General features: G+C 36.8%; 1 protein-coding gene and 1 non-coding gene across 4 annotated transcripts in view; both read left to right on the forward strand.

Moving 5' to 3' along the window:
- LOC106877192 (uncharacterized) overlaps positions 1–22,509 on the forward strand; it is a 36,010-nt gene extending 13,501 nt beyond the window's left edge. For 2 of the 3 annotated variants that reach the window (XM_014926046.2, XM_014926038.2), the window contains exon 2: positions 18,800–22,509. In XM_014926046.2, the coding sequence (XP_014781532.1) occupies positions 18,808–20,166 (1,359 nt within the window). In that variant the 5' untranslated portion in view covers positions 18,800–18,807 and the 3' untranslated portion in view covers positions 20,167–22,509. Of the gene's footprint in view, positions 1–16,318; positions 16,450–18,799 lie in introns of those variants that run through there. The other variant, XM_014926054.2, reaches the window with a different exon arrangement.
- Positions 22,510–24,144: 1,635 nt separating this feature from the next.
- On the forward strand, positions 24,145–24,263 carry LOC128247753 (5S ribosomal RNA). Its single transcript, XR_008264102.1, has one exon. It is a non-coding gene; the product is annotated as a 5S ribosomal RNA (ribosomal RNA).
- Positions 24,264–24,801: the final 538 nt, after the last annotated feature.

Consider the following 24,801-nt stretch of genomic DNA (forward strand, 5'->3'; position numbering starts at 1 on the left):
ATATATATATATATATATATATATATATAAAGTATGAGGGTTTAGTTCACAGGTGGTCTAAACGATTAGCTACACTAGGTAAGTGCTCTTTCTTAAGATTACTAGGGCTCCAAGGTTATAGCCATTGTTTTAGCATCTATTTTTCATTGCTTCCATGGGGTCAGATAGACTTGGTTAAGGTAGATTTTCTATACTCAGTTATTCTTTCTGCTGCTAACCCTCACCTGTTTCCAAGATGATATTTCTCCATGGCCAGACGTGTGTGTGTGTGTGAGTGTGTAACAGTAGCAAGGTCACTCTTGAGTTTTATCGAAAGTGAACAATGAGCAACTGAAATAATAAAGAAGCATTATCAGGTCTTGAAGAGGAAGGCTTGAGATGCAGTTTTTGCAAAGCAAGAATATGTGATTGCCATGAGAGACCAGATTGTGAGGCCAAACTTCTGTAGCTTGTTTAAAAATTTTTAGATGAACATTGTATGTAGTAATTCAGTCCTTGTGATAATAAAGGACATGATATATTTAAAAGATGTTTTTAGAATTTCTCTTCATAACGGTATGGTGTGAGATGTCTAAGATGTTTATTTGTAAGAGATTATGGCTAAATGAATGGTGTATTATCTGCATAGCATGTGGTTAGAATTAACAATGTATAGAAGGAAGAAATTAGGAGAAATAACTGAACCTTGACATACACCAAAGTCAAAAGAATACCAGTCAGTGAGTTCCTAGTTTAAAAACTTCAGACCCAGGAGATGGATGGAAGTTATATTTGGTTGGGGCATAACTATTGTGGCTTTTTTAAAAAAAATTTTAGTCAACAGAAACAATAACAACATGTAACAAAAACATCTTTAAATGATTATTCCGGAGCCTATTTCACCATTTACTTCAATTACTGCTTCCCATTTGCTTGGCAGATGGTCAGATCATCATTTAAAGATGTTTTTGTTAAATAGTGTTATTGTTTTTGTTGAATAAAATTTGTTGAGAAGAAACCACAATAATTACACACCAACCCAATAGTTATGCAACTAAACTTGACAATTCCCATGTCAGGTCCAACCAAAGTCTTTGGGCAACAACATCGCTTTCAACAAAGTTTTCAGAAAAAGGGAGAGAGAGATCACTGGTGTGTGTGTGCGCGTGTTTTACTTTCCCGCTGATTCTGTTATAAGTATTTCACTGGTCAGTGTGTACACTCTATATTTGTAACAGTGGGGGACTTGATCTGCATGTTGATAATATTCTTCACCTGAATAAATGGAAGTAAACAAATTAGAAGTTTCGGAATTGTTGATTCTGATTTTATGAGAAATCAAGAGACACACTTAAAAGAATGACATTGCTTTCAAATTTTGGTGCAGGGCCAGCAATTTCATGGCAGTGACTAAGTCTCAACTGGTACTTATTTTATCAACTCCGAAACAATGAAAGGCAAAGTAGACCTTGGTGGAGTTTGAACTCAGAATGTAAAGATGGACGAAATGCCACTAAGCATTTTGCCCTGTGTTTGTGGGAGATGTGAGAAAGGAGCTGGAGGGCTGGTGGAACCAATGGAAATGTTATGTGACAAGGTGGAAATGGTGAGAGGGTTTTGTTATTTGGGAGATGTAGTGGATGTGAAGCAGCTGTGACATCAAGAGCAAAACTTGACTGGGTGAAGTTCAGGGGATGTGGACCACTGTTATATGGGAAAAGGTTCTCATTGAAGACGAAAGGAAGAGTCTATAGTTGTGTGAGAGCTGTAAGGCTGTATGGGAGTGAGACATGGTGTCTGAGGGAGAGAAAGATGACAATTTTGAGAAGGACTGAGAGAGCAATGGTGAGAGAAATGTGTGGTGTGAGGCTGTTTGATAAGAGGAGGACTGTGGACTTGATGGGGATGCTGGGGTTGGATGAATTGCTGGAACGGCCGGCATGGATGAATGGAGTGCAGTGGTATGGGCATGTGTTGAGGGATGAGGAGCAGGTTCTGAGGTGGGTGCTTGGGTTTGAGGTAAATGGACCGCGGAAGTAAGGTAGACTGAGAAAAACGTGGAGGGGACAGGTGGAGGAGGAGATTGAGAGGGTCGGCTTGAGAAGGGAAGACGCCCAAAACTGAGCACAATGTGAGTTGGTGTGAGGGCGGTTGCTATGGCATTGAGGTAGATCCAGCCACCCCCGTTAATGGGGACAAAACCCGGATTTAAAACACTGAATGATGATGATGATATACATACATATTCTATACTCTTCACTCTTTTACTTGTTTCAGTCATTTGACTGCGGCCATGCTGGAGCACCACCTTTAGTCGAGCAAATCGACCCCAGGACTTATTCTGACATTGAATGATGATGATATGTACTCTAATCAATTCAAAGATGACATAACTATTTTATTCTTCCCAGCGTCTTATATTCATACCACGAGTCCTAATTGGACATCAAGTAGACAAAATCTTATAATCCCTTTGAAGAACTGTCTACTGAATTCAAGAAGTAAATTCGTTATCATCATTATCCTCATCATTTTAACATCCATTTTTACATGCTGGTATGGTGGGACAGGATGTGTCCTTCATGAGATTTTTTTTTTCCTTCCTTCCTTTCTTAGAAACTGAATAGAAATTGAATTATCAGAACAACCTTTATGAGGTTAAATGAGGAATTGTTGTTGGTTATGGAATTGGAAGACTTAAGTGAAGGAAGTAGTTCCAGGTAATTGCAAATCTGAGGAGGAATGTTTGCGGGGAAAATGTTTAGTACAGGTCTAGGAAGTAAAGTACCTTGGGTATTGAGAAGAGATGAGTTTAGCAGATTTACTTGAGATTCCATTGTAATATCGCTTGAGGAAGATAGAAAGTAGTTTAGCTTTTAAGCTGTACCTATCAGGAATTTTTTTGTTAAAGCTATTTTATATGACAAATGTGGGCTATTCAAGGTTTGTGAACATGATTTTGTTTCTTGAGCAGATGTTCATCATCATCATCGTTTAACGTCCGCTTTCCATGCTAGCATAGGTTGGATGATTTGACTGAGAACTGACAAGCCAGAAGGCTGCACCAGGCTCCAATCTGATCTGGCAGAGTTTCTACAGCTAGATGCCCTTCCTAACGCCAACCACTCAGAGAGTGTAGTGGGTGCTTTTATGTGCCACCGGCACGAGGGCCAGTCCAGCGGTACTGGCAACGGCCTCGCTCAAAAGATGTTTTTTACATGCCACCAGCACAAGTGCTAGAAGGCGATGTTGGTAACAATTACACTCAAATGGTGCTATTTACGGGCCTGGTTTTCAACTACACAAAAGCTGAAGTATTTTTTGGCATAAAGGGAAATTCAAATATATTGACGGAATTATCCAGATATTATTGCTACTACTATTACCTACAAGCTATTTTATGATGGTTTAGGTTTGCAAGTTCATTGTTTAGAGATATGTTTGGGTTTTGACTTAAAATGTTCCTAAAATGGTGAGATTCTTTTATACAATGTTTTAACCTTTTTAATAACAACCTGCTTGAGACCACTTCTGGTTCTGTTATACATCATTTTCTTAAAGTGATCTAAATTAAAACTTTCCATCAAAATTTCATGTCAATTTATGTTCCAAATACCATCTTCATAATTTTAAAGAAGTTTTTCATTATGTTCAAAATTAATTAAAACAAAAATAGTGTGAACAGGATAAGCTACCACTATTTTTGCAGAAAAAAGTGTTGGCGGCCAGCTATGAGACTCGAACTCACACCTCCCTGCTCATGGAGGTGTGAGTTCGAGTTTCATAGCTGGTTGCTAGCACTTTTTTCTGCAAAAATAGGGGTAGCTTATCCTGTTCAGGCTATGTTATTAGCATTATCCTGTGTTTGAGAATTTAAAATCACTTCTTTAACTTTCTAAGACATCTCAACGCTTCTAAAAGCAAACTTCATTTGTTTGTTTATGTTCATTGTAATTTGAATTTAAAAATAGTGTTTCAAAAAAATATAGTAACAAAAGAGATAATCATGTTTACAATTAGAAGTTGAATAGGGTATAAGATAGGGGTGGGTCATTCCATTAAGGTTGAGAGTAGGTGAGAGATTGACAAAGAAGAAAAATACTACAATGACACCTTTCAGGAACACTTTTATTTATTGAGCTAACCAGAGGGGCCTCAACCTGGAAGAATTAGCCCCCATATCTCTCTCTCAAATGACTCTGTAGTGTCTTTATAAAAGGAAGACTACATCTTAGGTATACTGTCTGGAAATAAAATTTAAAAAAACAGACACTAGGATTGTCATACGAGAACATCACCTTTTGATTAAAGGTCTGCTTTAGCAGGATGACCTAGGGCTAAATAAAAACAAAAACAAAAGTTATTAAGGTTTGAATCAGAAAGGGCTCCATTGACACAGTGAGGGGGCTGTTGATTTAGATAATAGCAGGGAATTACTTCTGAGTAAGGAATATGCTTTTAACAAATTCAATCAAAGATGAAATCAATGTTTAAGGAACTGATTTTATATTTACTAGTCTCAGCAGAGAGAGGGCGCTGCTGATGGCTTTTTCAGGGCCTTTAAGTTTGGAGGGTGAACATAATCCCCCTGACTGGAGAGCTGACCCAGATGCCTATAGCAGAGTGGACTCCGCTAAAGCCAACAAATGGCCAAGTGTTCATGTTAAACTAAGCAATGGATTGAGTCTACCACCCCAAAACAGAAATGGTTTATCAGGGCTTCCACATAGTTTCTATCTACTAAATTTCATTCACACAGCTTTGGCTGACTAATGGATGTGGCAGAAGAAACTAGCCCAAGGTTTTGTGCATTAAAATTGAACCTGAGACCATGTAGTTATGAAGAAAACTTAACCACACAGCCATATTTATGATGTATGAAGTAACGTAGACTCAATAAGATGTAACTGTTATTTATATCTTCCATTACCTTAAATATGATAAACATTGAAAGTAATTAGTATGTAATCAAGTGATAAGCCTACATCTCTTTAAAGTGGAGTTCACAGTTCTGTGTTTCCATATTTTGGGCTAGCAATGAGAGGTTAAATAATTGGGTGAACACGAGAGCCAACTAAGAAGTGTTTAAAGGTGATGGCTGGAATGCCATTGTGAATAGTCACTTGGTTTCTGTTGAGAAATTGGCAGATTTGTTGTGCTTTCGTAACTGAAGCTATATCTATGGAGAGAGAAGGAAGTTATGAGTAGAGTGAGAAGCAAAGTGAAAGGTAAATATATTGGCATTTGCAGTGGGTGTTCTTTTCATAGACCCATCAGGGTTTGGCTGTTGTAGGTAGGGTGATGTAGTTGGCAAGAAACCAGAATGTATAACTGCAATTGGGGGGAAAAAAGAAGAAAAATGTAGTAACATTTATTTTCCTGATGGTCTGTTTGTAAAATTAGCAACTGGATACCAAAGATTGATGGCTAGCTTTAGTGAGAAAAATATTCTGATTTTGTTTGAACAGCAACAGAACAACTTTAACCAAGAACTTTGTTGATATTGGATTATAAAATCTATGTAAGATATTTAGTTATTTCAATGGAAACAATTTCTGTTGTAATTTTATCAATTTCTTAAATATCAGGTGTGAAATATACCTGCTGTTGTTACAAGAGTAGACAGGAAAGAATTTGCACAGATAAAAACATTTTGTTGTACCTTTGTATATGAATCTGATGTCTTATTTGTCTATCTTGGTGCTGGCATGGCTTTTGGGGTTTAGAAATTTACTTCTTTAGTTATGTGTGGTTTTAGGTTCAGTCCCACTGCATAGCATCTAGGACAAACGTCTTCTGCTATAGTCCTGAGCCAATGAAAGCCTTACGAGTCAATTTGATAGATGGAAATTCAAAGACGCTTGCCAGGTGAACGTGTGTGTGTGTGTGTGCGCGCAGATATGTATGTGCACATATGTATATATTGTGTGTGTGTTCATATGAATGTGTGTGTGTATATATATGTGTGTAGATATGTATGTATAAATAGATTTATATATATTTGTAGATATGTATATATAAATAGATTTATATGTGTGTGTAAATATGCATGTATAAATAGATTTATATGTATATGTAGATATGTATGTATAAATAGATTTATATGTGTGTGTAAATGTGCATGTATAAATAGATTTATATGTGTGTGTAGATATGTACATATAAATAAATTTATGTGTGTGTAGATATGTATGTATAAATAGATTTATAGGTGTGTGTAGATATGTATAAATAGATTGATATATGTGTGTTTGTGCTGTCTCTTCTTGACATCACATGATAGTTGTAAACAAGTATCCCTGTTATACAAGCCAAGTCATTTGTTTCCAATCTTTCTTGTAAACATATCCAGTCATGGGGAAATCTAACCATGGCTGGACAAAAGTGGGAGTTGACAACAGGAATTGCAGCTGACCATAGAAAAATCTACCTCAGCAAATTCCACTTGACCCATGCAAGCAAGGCAAAACAGACATTAATATTATTATTATTAATGCAATTATTACACTTGTTGTTGTTACTAAGGCAGAAAATGTATCAAGCTGGCAGAATCATTGGCATGCCAGGCAAAGCGCTTATTGGCATTTCGTTTGTCATTACATTCTGATTTAGAAATAATACATTTCTAAATCTCTCAGAGAGATTTATGCAGTAGTGATACGATGAAGTAGTTGTATGCTGTCAACTTAATGTGACAGTCCCCTGAAGGGAATAATACTACTGTTGTTTAGACCTAGGAAGCTGCACCGCTTCCTGTCGGCCGTGACACATTTCCTGAGTCCTTATGTTTACAAGGGGGAGACAAGCACCTCCATCCAGCTAAGCCTGCATCCAGAGACATGTTTCTGAGTCTTTGCTCGTCATCAGTCTGGAGTAGCAAGATTGGATCTACAGTCTGTATTGGATTTGGTACCTATTTATATACATACCTGTTGTACACTACCAGCAAATGACACCAAATGGTTGTTTTTACCTTACTCTGATCTCTATGTTATGGCACCTAGCCAGTCCCAGCATCCTACATGTTGATGTGCCTAGATTCCAATGAATCCTCTAACTAATCAATATGTTCCAAATACTCTTTTCTATTCTACTCTAGGCACAAGGCCCGAAAATTTTGGGGAGGGTGCCAGTCGATTAGATCGACTCCAGTATGCGACTGGTACTTAATTTATTGATTACGAAAGGATGAAAGGCAAAGTCAACCTTGGTGGAATTTGAACTCAGAATGTAAAGACAGATGAAATACCGCTAAACATTTTGCCTGGCGTGCTAGCGTTTCTGCCACCTCGCCACCTAATATGTTCCAAATATTAATATACTTCTGTATACCAAGAATAATGAATTGCAAAGAATGATGGAAAAGGAGCTAGTGATAGATGTAAAGAGAAATGGAATGAGCTGGCTGGACCATGTCCAGAAGAAAGATGAAAGTGATCAGGCCAGGTGAGAGAAGTATTGGAAATGAATGCAAAATGAAGAAGAGGAGGGGAAAGACCCACAAAGACATGGTTAATGAAAACAAGGGTTTGAGAAAGAGTCTTGTAGAAAATAGAAAAGATTTTCACAGGGCTTGTAGGGGAAAATGGCCTTAAAACAATGGTTTATCAAAATCATATCAAAGTTGATTTTTGCTTTTTCATACTCTAAAGATCAATAAAATAGGCTTGTTGTTTAGCCCTCAAGCAGCCCAATGACCAAAGGCATTCCAACTGTGACCACCTTGTCCTTTTATTATCTAGAACCACATTAACTAATGAAGGGAGTAGTTTGAGGGAGATTTGGTCACTACTAAATCTCCTTCAAATCACACTCTAAGGTCATTAAGTAATGTACTGAGATTTAAAATATAAGTCCTGTTCCACACATTTGTAATAATGTGAAAAATCAATACAAATTACATTGGAGGCTGTTGTTATGTGTGATAGGAAATTTAGGTTTGTCTGAGAGTTGTGGTAATAAACTAAAACTGAGAGGGTCCTACAGGAGTCAAAGCTGTGGGGCTGCTGTAAAGATGGCATGGAGAAATGCTCTGTTAATAATTGAGAATTACTTGTGAATAAATATAGAAAGTATAGACTTGGAGGTTTTATACAGGTTTTCAATTCTTTTTTACCAAATACCTAAGTTATTGATCTTTTGAGATTTAAAAAAAAAACAAATCAATTGTTTCTTTTCTTGCATCATTCATTTTAGAAAGTCACTAAACTTGTAACCAAACAATTATGGAGTGACATATTGGCATTAGTTCAAAGTAGTAGCTAATTGGCACCATTTCAATTGTACAAAATAACTTCCAATGTGGACTTACTAGATTCACTTCTAGATTTTCTAAACTTACAAATCATTCTATGACGTAAAATGAAATTCTTATTTTCTGATTTTCACAAGATTATTGGTTACTAAAATTAAATCTGAGTCAGTCCGACGTGAGAATGTTTTCACTACATTTTTTTTTAACTTCACCTCTATCTGTTGGATAGATCACATGAATAACTTACCGAAAACTGGGTTTGAACTTCCTTCCTCTACAATCAAAAAATGCCATAATTGTTGTGGTTTGTTCATGAATCTGGAATTTCAACAGGAGTGCTATATTTTACATGTTCTTTCAATAAATTATGAAGCTACAATAATTCAAAATGTTCTTAGATTGTTTCAGATAATTTGGTTAAAGAGTCAAACCATTATTTATTTATAAAAGCATTTCCTTCAGAATGTTAATATCAATAATAATGATTGAATTATTAATATATCCTTGTAATAGGGTGGTCAGCTGGCAGAATTATTGGCACACTGGACAGTATACTTAGTGGCATTTCGTCCCATCTTTCTTCCTTCGCCTCTCTTCCTTTTGGGGTCAATAAATTAAGTACTGGTCAAGCACTGGAGGTCAGTGTAATTGTCTTACCACTTTCCACAAAAGTTACTGGCCTTGTGCTAAAATTTGAAAAATGTTTCCTTGTAGTGAGAATGTCTTGAGGTTAATATAAAACATTGCTTGAGTTTTATTTTAACTTCTTTTTCTTTCAAATATGAAATTGTATTGTGTTTTCACCAGTCTCACTTGTAAGATTTTTCCCATGCTGGAGCATCGTCTTCAAAGGTTTTAGCCAATCATATCAACTCCAGTACTTATTTTAGTCTGGTACTTCTTTTATCAATCTCTATTTATCAATTTTTCTAAGTTAACTTTTAATGAAAAGAGAGGCAATTCAATGTATAAGCCCCCCCCCCACACACACACGCTTGTGTGCATAAATATCTATATTTTTTTACCATTTTATTTGTTTCAGTCATTTGACTGCGGCCATGCTGGAGCACCGCCTTTAGTCGAACAAATCGCCCCCAGGACTTGTTCTTCGTAAGCCTAGTACTTATTCTATTGGTCTCTTTTGCCAATCTGCTAAGTTACAGGGACGTAAACACACCAGCATCGGTTGTCAAGCAATGGGGGGGGGCAAACACAGACAGACAAACCTACACACACACACACATATATATATGATGAGCTTCTTTCAGTTTCTGTCTACCAAATCCACTCACAAAGCTTTGGTTGCCCCAAGGTTGTTATAGAAGGCACTTGCCCAAGGTGTCACATAGTGGGACTGAACCCAAACCATGTGGTTGGTAAGGAAGCTACTTATCACACAGCCACTCCTGCACCTATATGTAGAGTAAGTGAATAAAGCAATGGCATATCTGATATTATAATAAAATACATATTTTCATACTGGGACACATTGGGTTTCTGCAAATGTACTGCACTTGTGTATGTATGCAATGGTTATCTATGCAGTTTCCATCTCCCAAATTCCACTCATAAAATACACTACAGATTGCAGGCGAGGGTGCTTGCTGAAGGTGCCATGCAGGGAAACTTATCCAGAATCACATGGTTTATAAAATGAACTTCTTAACCATTCAGCTATGCCTGTCCCTACTGTGCAAACATTTCCCCCAAAATAGTTTTGCTAGTAATAAATAATGAATAAGCTAAAATATCTGTATGCCATTTCCTGTTGAATATTTCTCGTACAGGAAGGAAAATGAAGACATAAAATGATGACTGTTGTTGCTGTTGTTGTTGCTGAGTAGCCGTGATGATGTTTACTTCAGTAGATCTGCCACAAAGATAACTGATTGAAGAATCAATTGATCAGTGTTTTAGCTGTAGACATTTTTGATTTTAATGTAGGAGTGTTGCAGTAATAAGCAGACTTCATTGTAAAAAAAACTAAGTAGTTTGATGAGGGAGAGTTAGCTGCAATATCGAACAGGTTGGGCAATTTATATAGAGTATGAATTATTTGCTCATTCTTGTATATGTGTGTTTCAAGGCCATTTTGTCCCTACTAAATCAGGGGTGAGCCTTGCAAACCCTGTAAAAATCTTTCCTATTTTGCCCTATTTTCTACAAGACCCCTTCTCAACCCTTTGCTTTTATTAACCTTGTCTTTCTTGGTCTTCTCCTTCCTCTTCTTCATTTTCATCAATTCTCTCACCTGGTCACATTCATCTTTCTTCAGGACATGGTCCAGCGACCTCATTCCATTTCTCTTTACCCTCTTTCCACCATTCTTTGCAATTCACCTCTCTTGGTATCTTTTATCTTTTACTTGTTTCAGTCATTAGACTGCAGCCTTGCTGGGTCACCACCTTGAAGAATTTTAGTCAAACGAATCCTCCACCCCCCACCCACCCACCAGGACTTATTTTTTTTAAAGCTTGGTACTTATTCTATCAGTTTCTTGACCAAGCCACTAAGTTACAAGGACATAAACAAACCAACACTGGTTGCCAAGCAGTGGTGGGGGATCAAACACAGACACAAAGACACACACATACACACAGGCATATGCACACGTGCATGTCTGCACACACACACACACACACACACGCACCACCGTCGTCATCATCATCATCATTTAACATCTGCTTTCCATGCTGGCATGGGTTGGACGGTTTGACAGGAGCTGGTTAGGCAGAAGACTACACCAGGCTTCAGTGTCTGTTTTTGGCATGGTTTTTATGGTTGGATGCCCATGACGGACGTCTTTTAGTTTCCGTCTGCCAAATCCACTCACAAAGATTTGGTTGGCTTGGGGCCACACCATGGGACGGAACCAAGAACCACATGATTGGGAAGCAAAGTTCTTACCACACAGCCATGAGTGAAGTATATTAATATCCTTTTCTACTCTAGGCATAAGACCTGAAATTTTGGGGTAGGGGCCCAGTCGATTAGATCGACCCAAGTATGCAACTAGTACTCAATTTATCAACCCCGAAAAGATGAAAGGCAAAGTTGACCTTGGTGGAATTTGAACTCAGAACGTAACGGCAGACGAAATACCGCTAAGCATTTCACCCGGCATGCTAACGTTTCTGCCACCTTGCCACCCTGAAGTATATTAATATTGTGATCCAGATGGGTTGTTTAAACTGGCACATCATAATCAGCAGCAGCATTTTAATGGCTACTTTTCTGTGCTTGTATGGGTCAGATGAATCTATGTTGGAATAGTTTTTTTTACAACCAGATTTCCTTCCCCGCCCCAACTCAGCTGTTTCCAGGCCAGGTAATAAATTCTCCAGTGTATAAATAACAAACAGCTCAGACATAATCACACAGGAAACTGGAAACAAACAACACCATTTCAATGTGTCTTTTGTTTTTACATTTACATTTGACGGATATTTGTCCTCATCTTGTTTGTTGTTAACACAACATTTCAGCTGATGTACTCTCCAGCCTTCATCAGGTGTCTTGGGGGAAATTTTGAACCTGGGTTCTCATTCCTAAGGTATTTTTTGATGTTATTATTATTCAGGTCACCACCTGGAACCAAACTTGGAATCTTGGGGTTAGTAGCCCACGCTCTTAATTTTTATGCCATATGCCCATGGGCAATTATGGAGTGAATTTTAAGGCTTATAAATCTAATATTTTCCTATCCTTCCTTAATACTGGTTCCCATATGCTGCTCATATCTGCACTCGGTCTGCTTAGGAGGTTGTTGTGTCCTAGCATATGTGCTGCTTCTTTTAGTTTTCATATTTTCCAGTGGTGTTCTCTGTCTATTATTTTAACTTCATCCCACAGGGGAAGGTGGTCTCCATTTTTCCCAAACATGATCAGCTATACCCGATTTATTAATATCTCCTCGTGTCACAGCTTTGCGATGTTCGTCTACCCTTATTTTGATGGAGCGGCATGTTTCGCCTTTGTATAACCTACCACAGCTGCATGGGATGGAGTACACGCAGTTTTGGGTCATTTTCTCTTCTATTGGTGGTTTTACTTGAAGGAGATATTTGCGAAGTGTAAATATCCTTTGATTCCAGGCAGTAACCTGAATAATAATAACAATAATAATAATAATAACATCAAAAAATACCTTAGGTTCGAAATTTCCCCAAGACACCTGATGAAGGCTAGAGGGTATACCAGCCGAAATGTTAACAACAAAGTTGAGGACAAATAACTATCAAATGGAAACAATGTACATAATTCCTCATCTCTTAAATATAGGAGTGATGCTTTTGTTTACAAACAACAAACACATGTAACGATGAAGAAAAATACAGATGCACTCACACACACACACACACACACACACACACACACACACTCACACACACACACACACATATGATAGGCTTCTTCAGGGTCCACCTACTAATTTCACTCTCAAGGCTTTGGTCAATCCACAGCTATGGTATGGGACGTTAGTAGACAACGCCCATACAGTGCGATTGAACTCCTAACCGCATGGTTCCAAAGTGATTGTCCTGACCACACAGCCATACCTCCACCTATTCAACACCATTTCATAAGCTACTTTAAGCTTTTCCATTAACAAACCAGTTTTTTTTTCCATGAGTGCAAAGTTGGTAAGGTTTTCCAACAATATTTCTTCATCATCATCATCATCATCATTTAATGTCCATTTTCCCATGCTTGCATAAGTCAAACGGTTTATTGATTAATTAGTTAGAGTGCTGTGCTTATAGACAATACCTTCCTGGCATTAATTCACAAGTTTGAAGAGATGCAGAGACTGTGAGTTTGAACCTGACCCAGAGCGGGAGTCTCTTCTACCATAGCCCCAAGCCAACTAATACATTGTGAATGAATTTGGTCAGTGGTAACTGTGTGGAAGCCTATATATATAATTCTTACAGATATAGGGTAAAAATTAATAATTAATTAATAATTAGTAATTTCACTAAGTAGTTCGGTGTGTTAAAAAACCATTATCGGTAAACTTATACAAAAGTTTTATAATTATAAACATAATTAAAATTAGGATTCAGCAAAAATTGCTTCACCACACACTGAAATTAGAAATAGCAGTTAAAACTACTATTTCACTACCAAAATATATCTCCCAGACAGTATCACCTGCAACTCACACAGGCAAAAAAGAAAAAAAAGATCGGGTAATATAATTTACACCTCTTTAATCCTGAAACGCGTATACAATTAATCAAAGCCGGGTGGATTCGTTATTTTTTCCTTTGATATTGCTGCACCTCTTATGTGTCCATAGCTTACACTGGGTACATCTTATGGATTTTTAACTTTTTCCAAAGGTTTTTTTTTCATGCCAAATTGTTAGATCAATCTGTACCAATTTTGGCATGAAGGCAAGTTCTAGTATAAAAATAAAATCAATCATTTTATGAATCCCGGAACTAACCAGGACTCAAAGATAAGAGACACATCCTCTCATGAAAAGACCCATCAAGCCAAGCAAAATCGCAGTCGTGGCAGATACCGGTATCACACAAATTGGCACCCATGCCGGTGGCACGTAAACGCACCCCAGTGTCACGGAAATGGCACCTGTGCCAGTTGCAGGTAAAAGCACCCATTACACTCTCAGAGTGATTGGCATTAGAAAAGGCATCCAGCTGTAGAAAACCATGCCAAATCAGACTGGAGTCTGGTGCAGCCTTCCAGTGTGCCAGCCCAGTCAAACCGTCCAACCCATGCCAGCATGGACAACAGACGTTAAATGATGATGATGAATAAAGTATAAATATTGGATTGTAAAATGGTTAAAAAATCTGTCATGTTTAAAGATGTGAGTTCAAATCCCACAGGCATCCTTTGACTTTTTCGACCCAAAGGGTTTTTTAATCCAGTATTTACATGCTGTTATTTGTAGCTATTATTTATTATTTGCACAAGATTTTTAAGGTGAAGAGCAGAATTGTTACAGTACCAGCCAAAAAATACATAGCAACATTTCTTCCAATTTTACATTCTGAGTTCAAATTCTGCCAAGGTTGACTTCACCGTTCATCCTTTTGGGGTTGATAAAAGAAGTACCAGTTGAGTATGGGGTTGATATAATTGACTAACCCCATCCTTGAAATTGATGGCCCTGTGCTGACATTTGAAACCATTATCTGCTTGAAGTTCCACCCTTAAAAAAATTTATTTTTAATAAAATAAATAAACATGAAAGTTTTACAATGTTAGGGTTAGTTTTTATTGCAAACTTTTGCCCTTTACACATTTTGCTGGAATTTTTATGAATAATTACCTTATACAATAAAACAGAGTTTGTGTGTGTGTGTATATGCTTCTTATGGATTCAAAAACTGAGTTGCCAATTTTGGCGTATAAGGTATCAAAAGATTCAGTAATCTTTCAGCTACCAAATAAAGTATGTTTTTTGCACAATAACTCTTATTTTACTACAAAAATAACCTCGAAAATGAGGTCAGTTTGCACAATTTTGAAGTTTTTAGCTAAGAGAGGCAACTCTGTATGTGTGCATGTTGGGTGGTGGTGAAAAAATTTTTTTTCTCAGAATATTTTGCATATATTCTCCGAATATTTTAAAGAAATGTGAACATCTTTCTTACTGCTAACCATTCAACTTCGAATTACAATTGTTAATTGTTGGAAGTCAAGTAGACTGAGATATACATATAGTGTTATTGTATAGAGTGGAAGTTTACTTTTTACTTGTTTCAATCATTAGACTGTGGTCATGCTGGAGCACTGCTTTGAAGAATTCTTAGTCTAATGAGTCAGCCCAACGCTTACCTCTTCTGAAGCCTGACACTTAGTCTATCAGTTTATTTTGCCAAACTGCTAATACAATGACACACACACACACACACACACATTGGCTCCCATGCCGGTGGCATGTAAAAAACACCCACCACACTCTAGGAGTGGTTGTGTTAGGAAGGGCATCCAGCTGTAGAAACCTTGCCAGAACAGATTGGAGCCTGGTGCAACCTACTGTGTTGCCAGTCCTCAGTCAAACCATCCAACCCATGCCAGCATGGAAAACAGACGTTAAACGTTGATGATGATATACAATGGTCTTGTTTCCGTCTACCAAATCCACTCACAAGGCTTTGATCAGCCCAAGGCTATAGTAGAAGACACTTGCCCAATTTGCCACACAGTGGGACTGAACCTGGAACCATATTGTTGGGAAGCAAACCTCTTACCATGCAGCCACACCTGTGCCTGTGTGTATATATGTATGTATGAATAATAAATTTTGCCTCATCAGATAGTTAATATATAGCCTTCGTTATAGCTTTCCAATATGGAAATGTTCTCCATGTCTGACCTTGTCTAATTTAATATTAAGCAGCTAAGTTAGCATTAACATAATTAATGGAGTGATCATTAAAAAGCTAACTGAAAATAATTGTGTGATAAATATATCCCACTACTGTATACAGTTATAGCATGATATAATTACAATATAACATAAGTGAAATATAATATAATTTATTTTAATTTCGATATAGTAAAGTTACTGCTTGTTTCATTAAGTGAGACTAATAAGTTCAAATATTATCATGAATAGAGTTAAGAAAATCACTTTTGGATTTATAAAACGGCACCCAAACAACATTCTACATTAGTCCTAGAATTTAACACATTTATTCTATAATTAAAATAGCTATCAGAATGGAAATCCCAAAGCTACTGTTTGAAATCTTAATGTTTTTATTGTGTGAATTCCTAGATCCTGTCTTGTGGTACAGTATCAAGTAAAATAATGACTACCAAACAAACTGCAGTTCAGTGTAGCTGCAGTGTAACTTGAATAAGTGGAAAGTAGTAATGAAGTAGGACTATTGTATTTCAGAGATGCTCTGTTGATAGTTTTCTCTTGCTGAGTCGCATATTTGTATCAGCACTGCTATATTTAGTAATTCTAATTATATCATGGTTTATCATATCAATATCTCTTACTGATTAAATAAACATGTCATTATCATTAATTTGGGAGTTACAACAAATCAAATAACCATAAAATCCAGAAATAAACTCCGTTTCAGAGATAAATGTTCTAAAATCTTCCCTTCGTTCTAGATATTTTTACCTTAATGCCTCAGCTTAAATAGGATCCCAGTTACATTCCTAATTTTCAAGACAGCAGAGGTGCCAAGACAGTAACATGCTGAACTCAACGTTGTAAGGTATTTAGTTTCAACCCCCACTGACTTTTGGAATCCCACATGACACTAAATTTAACTTACATCACTTTAGGGCTGATAAAATACCAGTAATATACTGATATACTTTCTGTCAATTCCATTTTCTCCACAAAACTTATTTCGTGTCTAATGAAAATCATTTTTGTTATTTCTCTTCATTTATATATTTAATTGTTTATTAGCTGACTTCTACCCTCCAAGTGTCTGGAAGTCTGCTATTTTAGTATTTTGTTTGTCTTTTATGTGTTTCAACCTTTCTACATTTTGCCAGAGTTTTTATGAATATTTATAGTTTATAAAATAACAGGTTTATATATCTTTTCTTCTTTCTTTTACTTATTTTAGTCATTAGACTGTGGCCATGCTGGGGCACTGCCTTGAAGAAATTTCAGTTGAACAAATTGACCACCAATACTAAGATTTTTGTTTTAAAACTTAAATTTATTCTGTCTATCTCTTTTGTTGAACAGCTAGATTCAGAAAAACATGCATATATATATATATATATATCTTTCATCATCATCATCATCATTTAATGTCTGTTGTCCATGCTGGCATGGGTTGGACAGTTTGACCAGGGCTGGCAAGCTGGAAGGCTGCACCAGACTCCAGTCTGTTTTGGCATGGTTTCTATGGCTGTATGCCCTTCCTAGTGCCAACCATTCCGAGAGTGTAATGGGTGCTTTTATGTGCCACCGGAACGGGTGCCATTTGCGTGACACTGGTATCTGCCATGACTGTAATTTTACTTGGCTTTATGGGTCTTCTTCTCAAGCAAAACATAATGCCAATGGTCACAGTCATTGCCTCTGTGAGGCTGCCAAAGGTCACAGTCATTGCCTCTGTGAGGCTGCCAAAGGTCACAGTCATTGCCTCTGTGAGGCTGCCAAAGGTCACAGTCATTGCCTCTGTGATTCAATCTTTGCCTCGTCTCCCAAATCCACTCACAAGGCTTTGGTCAGCCTGAGCTTATAGTAGAAGACACTTGCCCCAGGTGCTACACAGTGGGACTGAACCCAGAACCATATGGTTGGGAAGCAAACTGCTTACCACACAGCCATGTCTGTGATGTATGTGAAGGGTTGATTGTGTCTTATGACTGTGCAGCAAAAAAAAAAAACTCATACATCTTATAGGTTTACGAATGTTTTGACAGCCAAAGCATAATGTACACTAGTTCAAACCATGATCGTCATCATTTAAGGTCTGCCTTCCATGCTAGCATGGGTTGGACGATTTGACTGAGAACTGGCGAACTGGATGGCTGCACCAGGCTCCAATCTGATCTGGCAGAGTTTCTACAGCTGGATGCCCTTCCTAACGCCAACCACTCCGAGAGTGTAGTGGGTGCTTTTTACATGCCAGTGGGATGGGAGCCAGTCAAGTGGCACTGTCATTGACCACACTTGAATGGTGCTTTTTACATGCCTCCAGCATGGGGGCCAGTCAGGTGGCACTAGCGTCAGTCACACTCGAATGGTGCTTTTTACATGCCACCAGGATAGGAGCCAGTCAGGCACTGGCATCAACCACACTTGAATTATGTCTTTTACATGCCACCGCACGGGTGCCAACAAGGCAGCACTGGCATCTGTCACGACTACGATTACATGAAAAATATATTTAAAGCCAGAGATGTTGGCATCTTCAACATCTCTCCTGTAGTCACCATCAACAGAAATCTTATCATTCTTCTGAATGAAATAATCAAATATGAAATAAAAATCTGAAAATGGAGAGAACATATCTCCTATTCACTTCTCCCTGGCCATGATGATAATGAGGACAATCTTTAGTGGAATGTACCAGAAACTTTTAGATTATAAGATTAAGATTTAGTTTATCTTTTGAAACATGCATCAAAAATTGCTTTTGCTTTCTTTTTCTTTTAGTTCTGTTCTTCATGTAAACAGAATGGTCCCATCCTTGACCTATTTATCTCTCACTCACCCTATCTTTTCCCCGAGACTTTAAGGTACAATCTAGCATCACATTTTTCAGAAACTGACTTCCTCTCCTCACATATGTAAATAAAGTTTGAAAAATAGTCGTTGGAACTAGTTCTGAGTGTTTTTCACAAATTATTCTGAAAGTTCTTTATGTGTGTGCACGTGCACACACACACACACATACATGTATATAAATGCATACATATGTATGTGTGTGTATATGTGTGTTGTGTGTGTGTGAAAATATTTTACTGTGGAAAAAGTAACTTTTATACTATGTTATTGAACTTCAATATGTCACTGCAATATAATTTCTAAACTAGACTTCTATTTATTTAACTTTAAACTGACATATTAAATGTACTTTATTTTTATTTCTATAGTTTGGAAAATGGACTGCAAGGAATCCATTCTGGTTAAGAAGACATCAACCAAGAATCCGACTCCTTCACAAGAACTACAGAACAACTCACCTGCAAAAAACCAAAGTTTAGATGATGCAGCAAACATGAACCAGTCACTTCCAGAAGATGCAAAAGAGAAAAGTATTACAGAATCACAGTCAAATTATTTTGACAGTTATATGAATGTCTCCGTCCATGAGCTGATGATTAAAGATAGACCAAGAACACTGGCTTATAAGCAATTCATTGAGAACAACAGACATTTATTTCAAGAAAAGATTGTTCTGGATGTTGGGGCTGGAACAGGTATTCTTTCTTGTTTTGCAGCTCAAGCTGGGGCAAAGAAAGTGTATGCTGTTGAAGCAAGTGACATTGCAGAGATCTGTGAAGATATTGTCTATCAGAATCATTTTGAAAATCAGATAACTGTTATTCATAAACCTATTGAAGAAGCTGAACTTGACTGTAGTTGTGTGGATGTCATTTTATCTGAATGGATGGGATTTTATTTACTTCATGAATCCATGTTAGACTCGGTACTCTATGCACGTGATAAATGGCTCTCACCAAATGGTATTTTACTGCCTTCAAGGGCAAGTTTACATTTATCTCCTGTTTCTATGAAAGAATATCACAATGAACATTTTTCTTTCTGGAAGAATGTTTACGGACTTGATTTCTCACCAATGATTCCATTGTCTCTCAAGAAATACTTCAGTGATCCTGTTATTGAAGTTCTAAAACCAGACCAATTAATGTCTCCAGCTCTTCCAGTTTTTGATATTGATTTAAAGACAGTTACATTAACCGAAATACAATCAATTAGCAAAACATTTACGTTTAGTCTTCAGAAAACTGGAAGTGTTCATGGTTTTGCGTGTTGGTTTGATGTAATTTTTGAAGATAAAATCAACAAAGAATTTTCTAAAAATTTAACTCTATCAACTTCACCTTTTGCAGAAGCAACTCATTGGAAGCAAACTGTGTTCTTTTTACCAACGCCATTGCTAGTTGATTGTGATGATGAGATTCCTTGTACTCTGACTCTGTCTCAGGATAGTGGAAATAAAAGACATTATAACATATGTATTGAGGTGCCTGACGATGCTATTGAAAATGAAGCTGCAACAGACGATAGTATAAATGTTACAGGGGATGATATTGATACACCTGAACAGCACAGTATTCCGTGTAACTGCAGTGCACCTAGATGTCAGCTAATTAAAACTATTGTAGAGAAATATGATGATGAGCAAACTGAACTGCAGAATGACAATGTGATTACTGTTACATCAGAAGAAATGGATGATGAAAGTGAGCAAGATATTTCAGATTCCACTTCTTGAGTTGTCTACTAAATCACTGAAAACAGACCGAAATAATAAACACTGTTAGTTGCGAGTAAATTATTTTGTATGTTCATTACGCAGCAGATTTCTTACTACTTCTATTAAACTATCTTCATCTTTATCCTCAACAACATTATTTTAAGAGATCAGTTAAGCAAAGTGACTCTATTAGACCTGCAGTCATTCTCAACTATTTCATGTTCTCCTGTTACAAACTTTTACAGGAATATATCTCGTATTTTTCTATCAAGTTGCCTATTGTCTTACAGCACTCTATAAAAACAGGTGCATATACCAAAGTTAATATATAAACATGTATACACTTGTATACATATCTGTACATACAAAGTGTATGAAACTATATATATATATATATATATATATATATATATATATATATATACACAAGAAGCAATGGATTTAATTCCATGGCAAATCATTTGTTCAGAAATTACAGAATTGTTGATTGTTTTGTTTTTCCTCTCCCTTCTCTTCTTATGAAATGTCTGAAATGGTAGAACGGTTAGATAGTTATTCTGTCTGCCTACCCTTTTCTTAAATCCCTACCTGCAGTTATAGAAGAGTCTTTTGTTGTTCTTTTGTTCCTCCTCCTCCTCCTCTCACCCCCTCCCAATGTTTACATTCAATTTTCTCTTTCTGCCCCTTGGTGCTATATTATTAGATCGGAAAGTCGTTAATTATAGAAATACAGTTTCATCTCTCAAGCTATATACCACTTAGATTCTAATTCTGTTTTATCTGTTTGGATGTAATCCTCAAAATATTCTAAACAATGCATTATAGTGCAACAATTTTTTTGCAACAATGTACCAAAAAAGTAATTAACTATTTAATTGAACTGAGAAAAGAAAACAAACCAATTAGTTTGTGTACATGTACTGCTGCAAGAATATGCATGTATAAGTGTTATGATGTGGGTATACACAACTGGTGCAAAATGGTATTACATAAATAAATAGTTGGTTATGGTTATCTAAAAATACATATCACAGAAATACATGTTAATACAGAACGCACTCCGTACTACTCGAACGTAGGTACGATACTCAGTATTTCACTGTTCAACTACCGACTGTTAAACCAGCACGGTTGAACTGTCAGCTACGCCCGTTGACAGTTCACTCAGTTCTTATTTATTATAATCGGTTAGTCCACCGTCAGTCACGTGGGGGTGTTCAGGATTCTCCCACAACAATAAGTGCATATGTACATGTGTGTGTGTGTGTGTGTGTGTATAAAAACCTTCTAGAATAGGAAATAACAGAAATGTGTTTCAGCTGTGATTATCCAGGGTCTTTTTTTTTTTTTTTTACCAGACACAGTGTATATATAGGGCTACATTGGGTTTCATATGCAGATTCCATGATAGAGTAAATATATTGTTTGTCTTTTAGTATACCTGTTAACATCCTGTATATTTTTGTACATGTGTTTTTATACAGGGTGGGTAAAAAGTAAGTAGGCATTAAAAATTGGTAATAAAATGCATATTCCTTTTATGAATTTATTGAAACAAATGATACGTGTTCTTTATTACATGGGAAAATGAAAGTAAGTCTTCATATTTCTACATAAGCACTGGTGGCATCAACCAGTTTCTTCAAAGAGCCAGGAATGGAATAAACAACCTCCTGGAGGACGTCACCTGGAATATCATTGAGAACCTCCTGAATCAGTGTCTCCAAGTCCTCTGGTGTGCGAGGTTTTGTTTTGTACACCTCCTCTTTTGTGTAACCCCACAGGTAAAAATCACATGGAGTGAGATCTGGACATCTTGGAGTTCTGGACTACTGCAGTCACAGTCTTCAAGTTTTAGCTCCTGCACCTAATGGGGTTTCCACAGACGAAAATTTAATTCTTTATGCAACACCGTACATATTGTGTCTTGTTAGTCCACTTTCATGAGTGGCTTGGCGTGTTGATTTTTGCGGTCTGCTATTAAACATTTCCTGCACTGCTGCCACATCATCCGCTGATCGGAATGTGGTTGGATGACCACTTCTTGCATCATTCACAGAACCCATGGTCATCATCTTTGCATGACAACGTTTTATTGTCTACAGACGTAGTGCTGCATGCTTACCATTCCATGCACACCACCGTCTCTGAACCAAAACAATGGAATTCCACACTTCAGTGCTATCTTAGCTCAGTCCTGAACAGTCAAGCAACCGGCCATCTGGAAAATAAGAAATCCCCATTAGTATTGTTTGTTTAAAAAATGTTTTCATCATGACTTCAGTGATACTAAAAATTCTATAAGCAATTTCTAATGCCTAGTTACTTTCCACCCACCCTGTATATATATATATGTGTGTGTGTGTGTGTATATATATATATATATATATATATATATATATATATATATATATATATATATATATATATATATTATATATCATATGATGTATAATATATTACATGACATATATACACATTACCTTTTACTTTTTTCGGTCATTGGACTGCTGCCATGCTGGGGCAACACTGTTTAAGGGGTTAGTCAAACAAATCAACCCAAGTACTTATTTTTTTACGTCTTGTACTTATTTTATTGGTATCTTTTTGCTGTACTGCTAAGTTACAGGGTTTAAACAAACCAACAGTAATTATCAAGCAAGGGGGGGGGGGTCAAATGGAATCATAAAAACAAAAGAAAATCACTCAAAAGACAATGGTCAGTGTGGTGCCATAGCAGAAAATGTTTGCTCAAGGTGCCATGCAGTGGGACTGAACCTAAAATTGTGTAGTTGCAAAGTGAACTTCTTAAGCCACACAGCCATGCCTAAATATATTATGCACAACACAGTGTAAATCAGAACAGAAATAATTTTAAATATTACAAGCCTCTTGGCATCTTCTTTTACGCTTATGTTGCATGTCCATTTCTTGTTTTAAAAACCAGCAGTAGTCCATCAGCATGTTTGGTGTAAGTCTGCCACTCTAGCGGCTTTCTAGCTCTTTGATTTCTTGATGAAATCATTCACCATGCTCATCGCTTACATCACCCATATTGGGTGGAGAAAAGTCAAGATGAGAGTGGACAAAATGAATTTTTAGAGACATTTTTGCCCCGAGTTGCTTATAAGCTTTCAAAAAATCATTCACAGTTGCAACATAGATGATCTTTCATTTCCCAAACAATTTTTTACAAGAGAAACAAACTTTTCCCAAGCAGTTTTCTCCACTGGGCTTAATTTTTCTTGAAAAAGCTCATCACAAATTAATGTACGAATTTCTGGTCCATTAAAAACACCAGCTTTGGTCTTAGCTTCACTCTTGCTAGAAACAATTCTTTCACTGAGATATTTGAATCCTTCACTGTCTTCATTTATGGCCTTAACAAAATTCTTAAACAAGCCAAGTTTAATGTGTAGGAAAGGAAGGTAAATTTTCTAAGGGTCAACTAAAGGAGATATATTTAACGTTGTATCTCCCTGGAGTGAAATCACTTCTCTTTGGCCTCTCTTTTTGATCATAGTGATGCTTGTCATCTCTGCTGTTCCAAAGGCACAAAAAGCACTTATGCTTTGTATACCCCATTTGCAACCCAAGAAGCAAACCAATAACTTGGTTTGCACCATATCATTGGGTACTACAAATGGCATACTTTTCCGTTTACCATTCAGCCATTGGGTTAGTGCTATGTAGCAGTTTTGCAACAAATATGAGGCACCCACAGTTTATCTTGGTCCCCAACTTTGCACCCAAAGCAAAGCTTGTAAGCATTTTAAAATTTCTTTGTAAGCTTTTTTCTCCTGATCTTTTGGCATAAATTTTCTACACACGTAACAAAAGCTGCCTGGGTGATTAACACAAACTTTTCTGCTCATCATAAATACATACAGTAATAGCCTAAATGAACACTCAAGAAAGCCTATCAGTAAACTAAAATATAAAATTAATCAACTGTAAACGTTACTGTAAAACATAAAAAAAAAAAATCATTGAAATTATTACGGCCATATCACGTTGAAAGCACCGGTTCTCGTACGAGCACCGAAGTTAAGCAACATTGAGCCTAGTTAGTACTTAGTTGGGTGACCACTTGGGAAACCTAGGTGCTGTAAGCATTCTTCATTTCAATGGCAGTGCCCCAGCATGGCCACAGCTCAAGAGCTGAAACTAGATAAAATGAAAATGTACTGAAGCTATGGCTATCACGAAACAATTTTTACCATCTTTAAATTTCAAGCATTGATCACTTTAATAAATAACTAAACTTACTACTAAACTACTTTCCATATAACCTGACTCTGTTATTTGATGTACTTTGTTTTAACAGCACCAGCAGTTATCAAGAAAAGGGAGTCTGAGTGGCTTACTATAACCTAATATCAATAACCTTCTGTGACGAGAACTTTACTATAATTAGAATGATAACAAAGTAAAATAAATCCTCATCTTGTGTGACAATTTAACAAGTAGCCTACATTTCCCTCTGTCAGCATTTATTTTTGTTTCAGTGATGAGTATATGGATGAAAATCAAAAGTAAATAGCTGACTACTTTGTCAATAGTATCAGTTGGTTGGAAAATCTGATGATGTAAATAACTAAATAACTACACATGCTGTCTGGAAACTGATGTTAGATTTGGATTCAGCACCCT

This window comes from Octopus bimaculoides, chromosome 4 (assembly GCF_001194135.2).
Source record: "Octopus bimaculoides isolate UCB-OBI-ISO-001 chromosome 4, ASM119413v2, whole genome shotgun sequence".
NCBI lineage: Eukaryota > Metazoa > Mollusca > Cephalopoda > Octopoda > Octopodidae > Octopus > Octopus bimaculoides.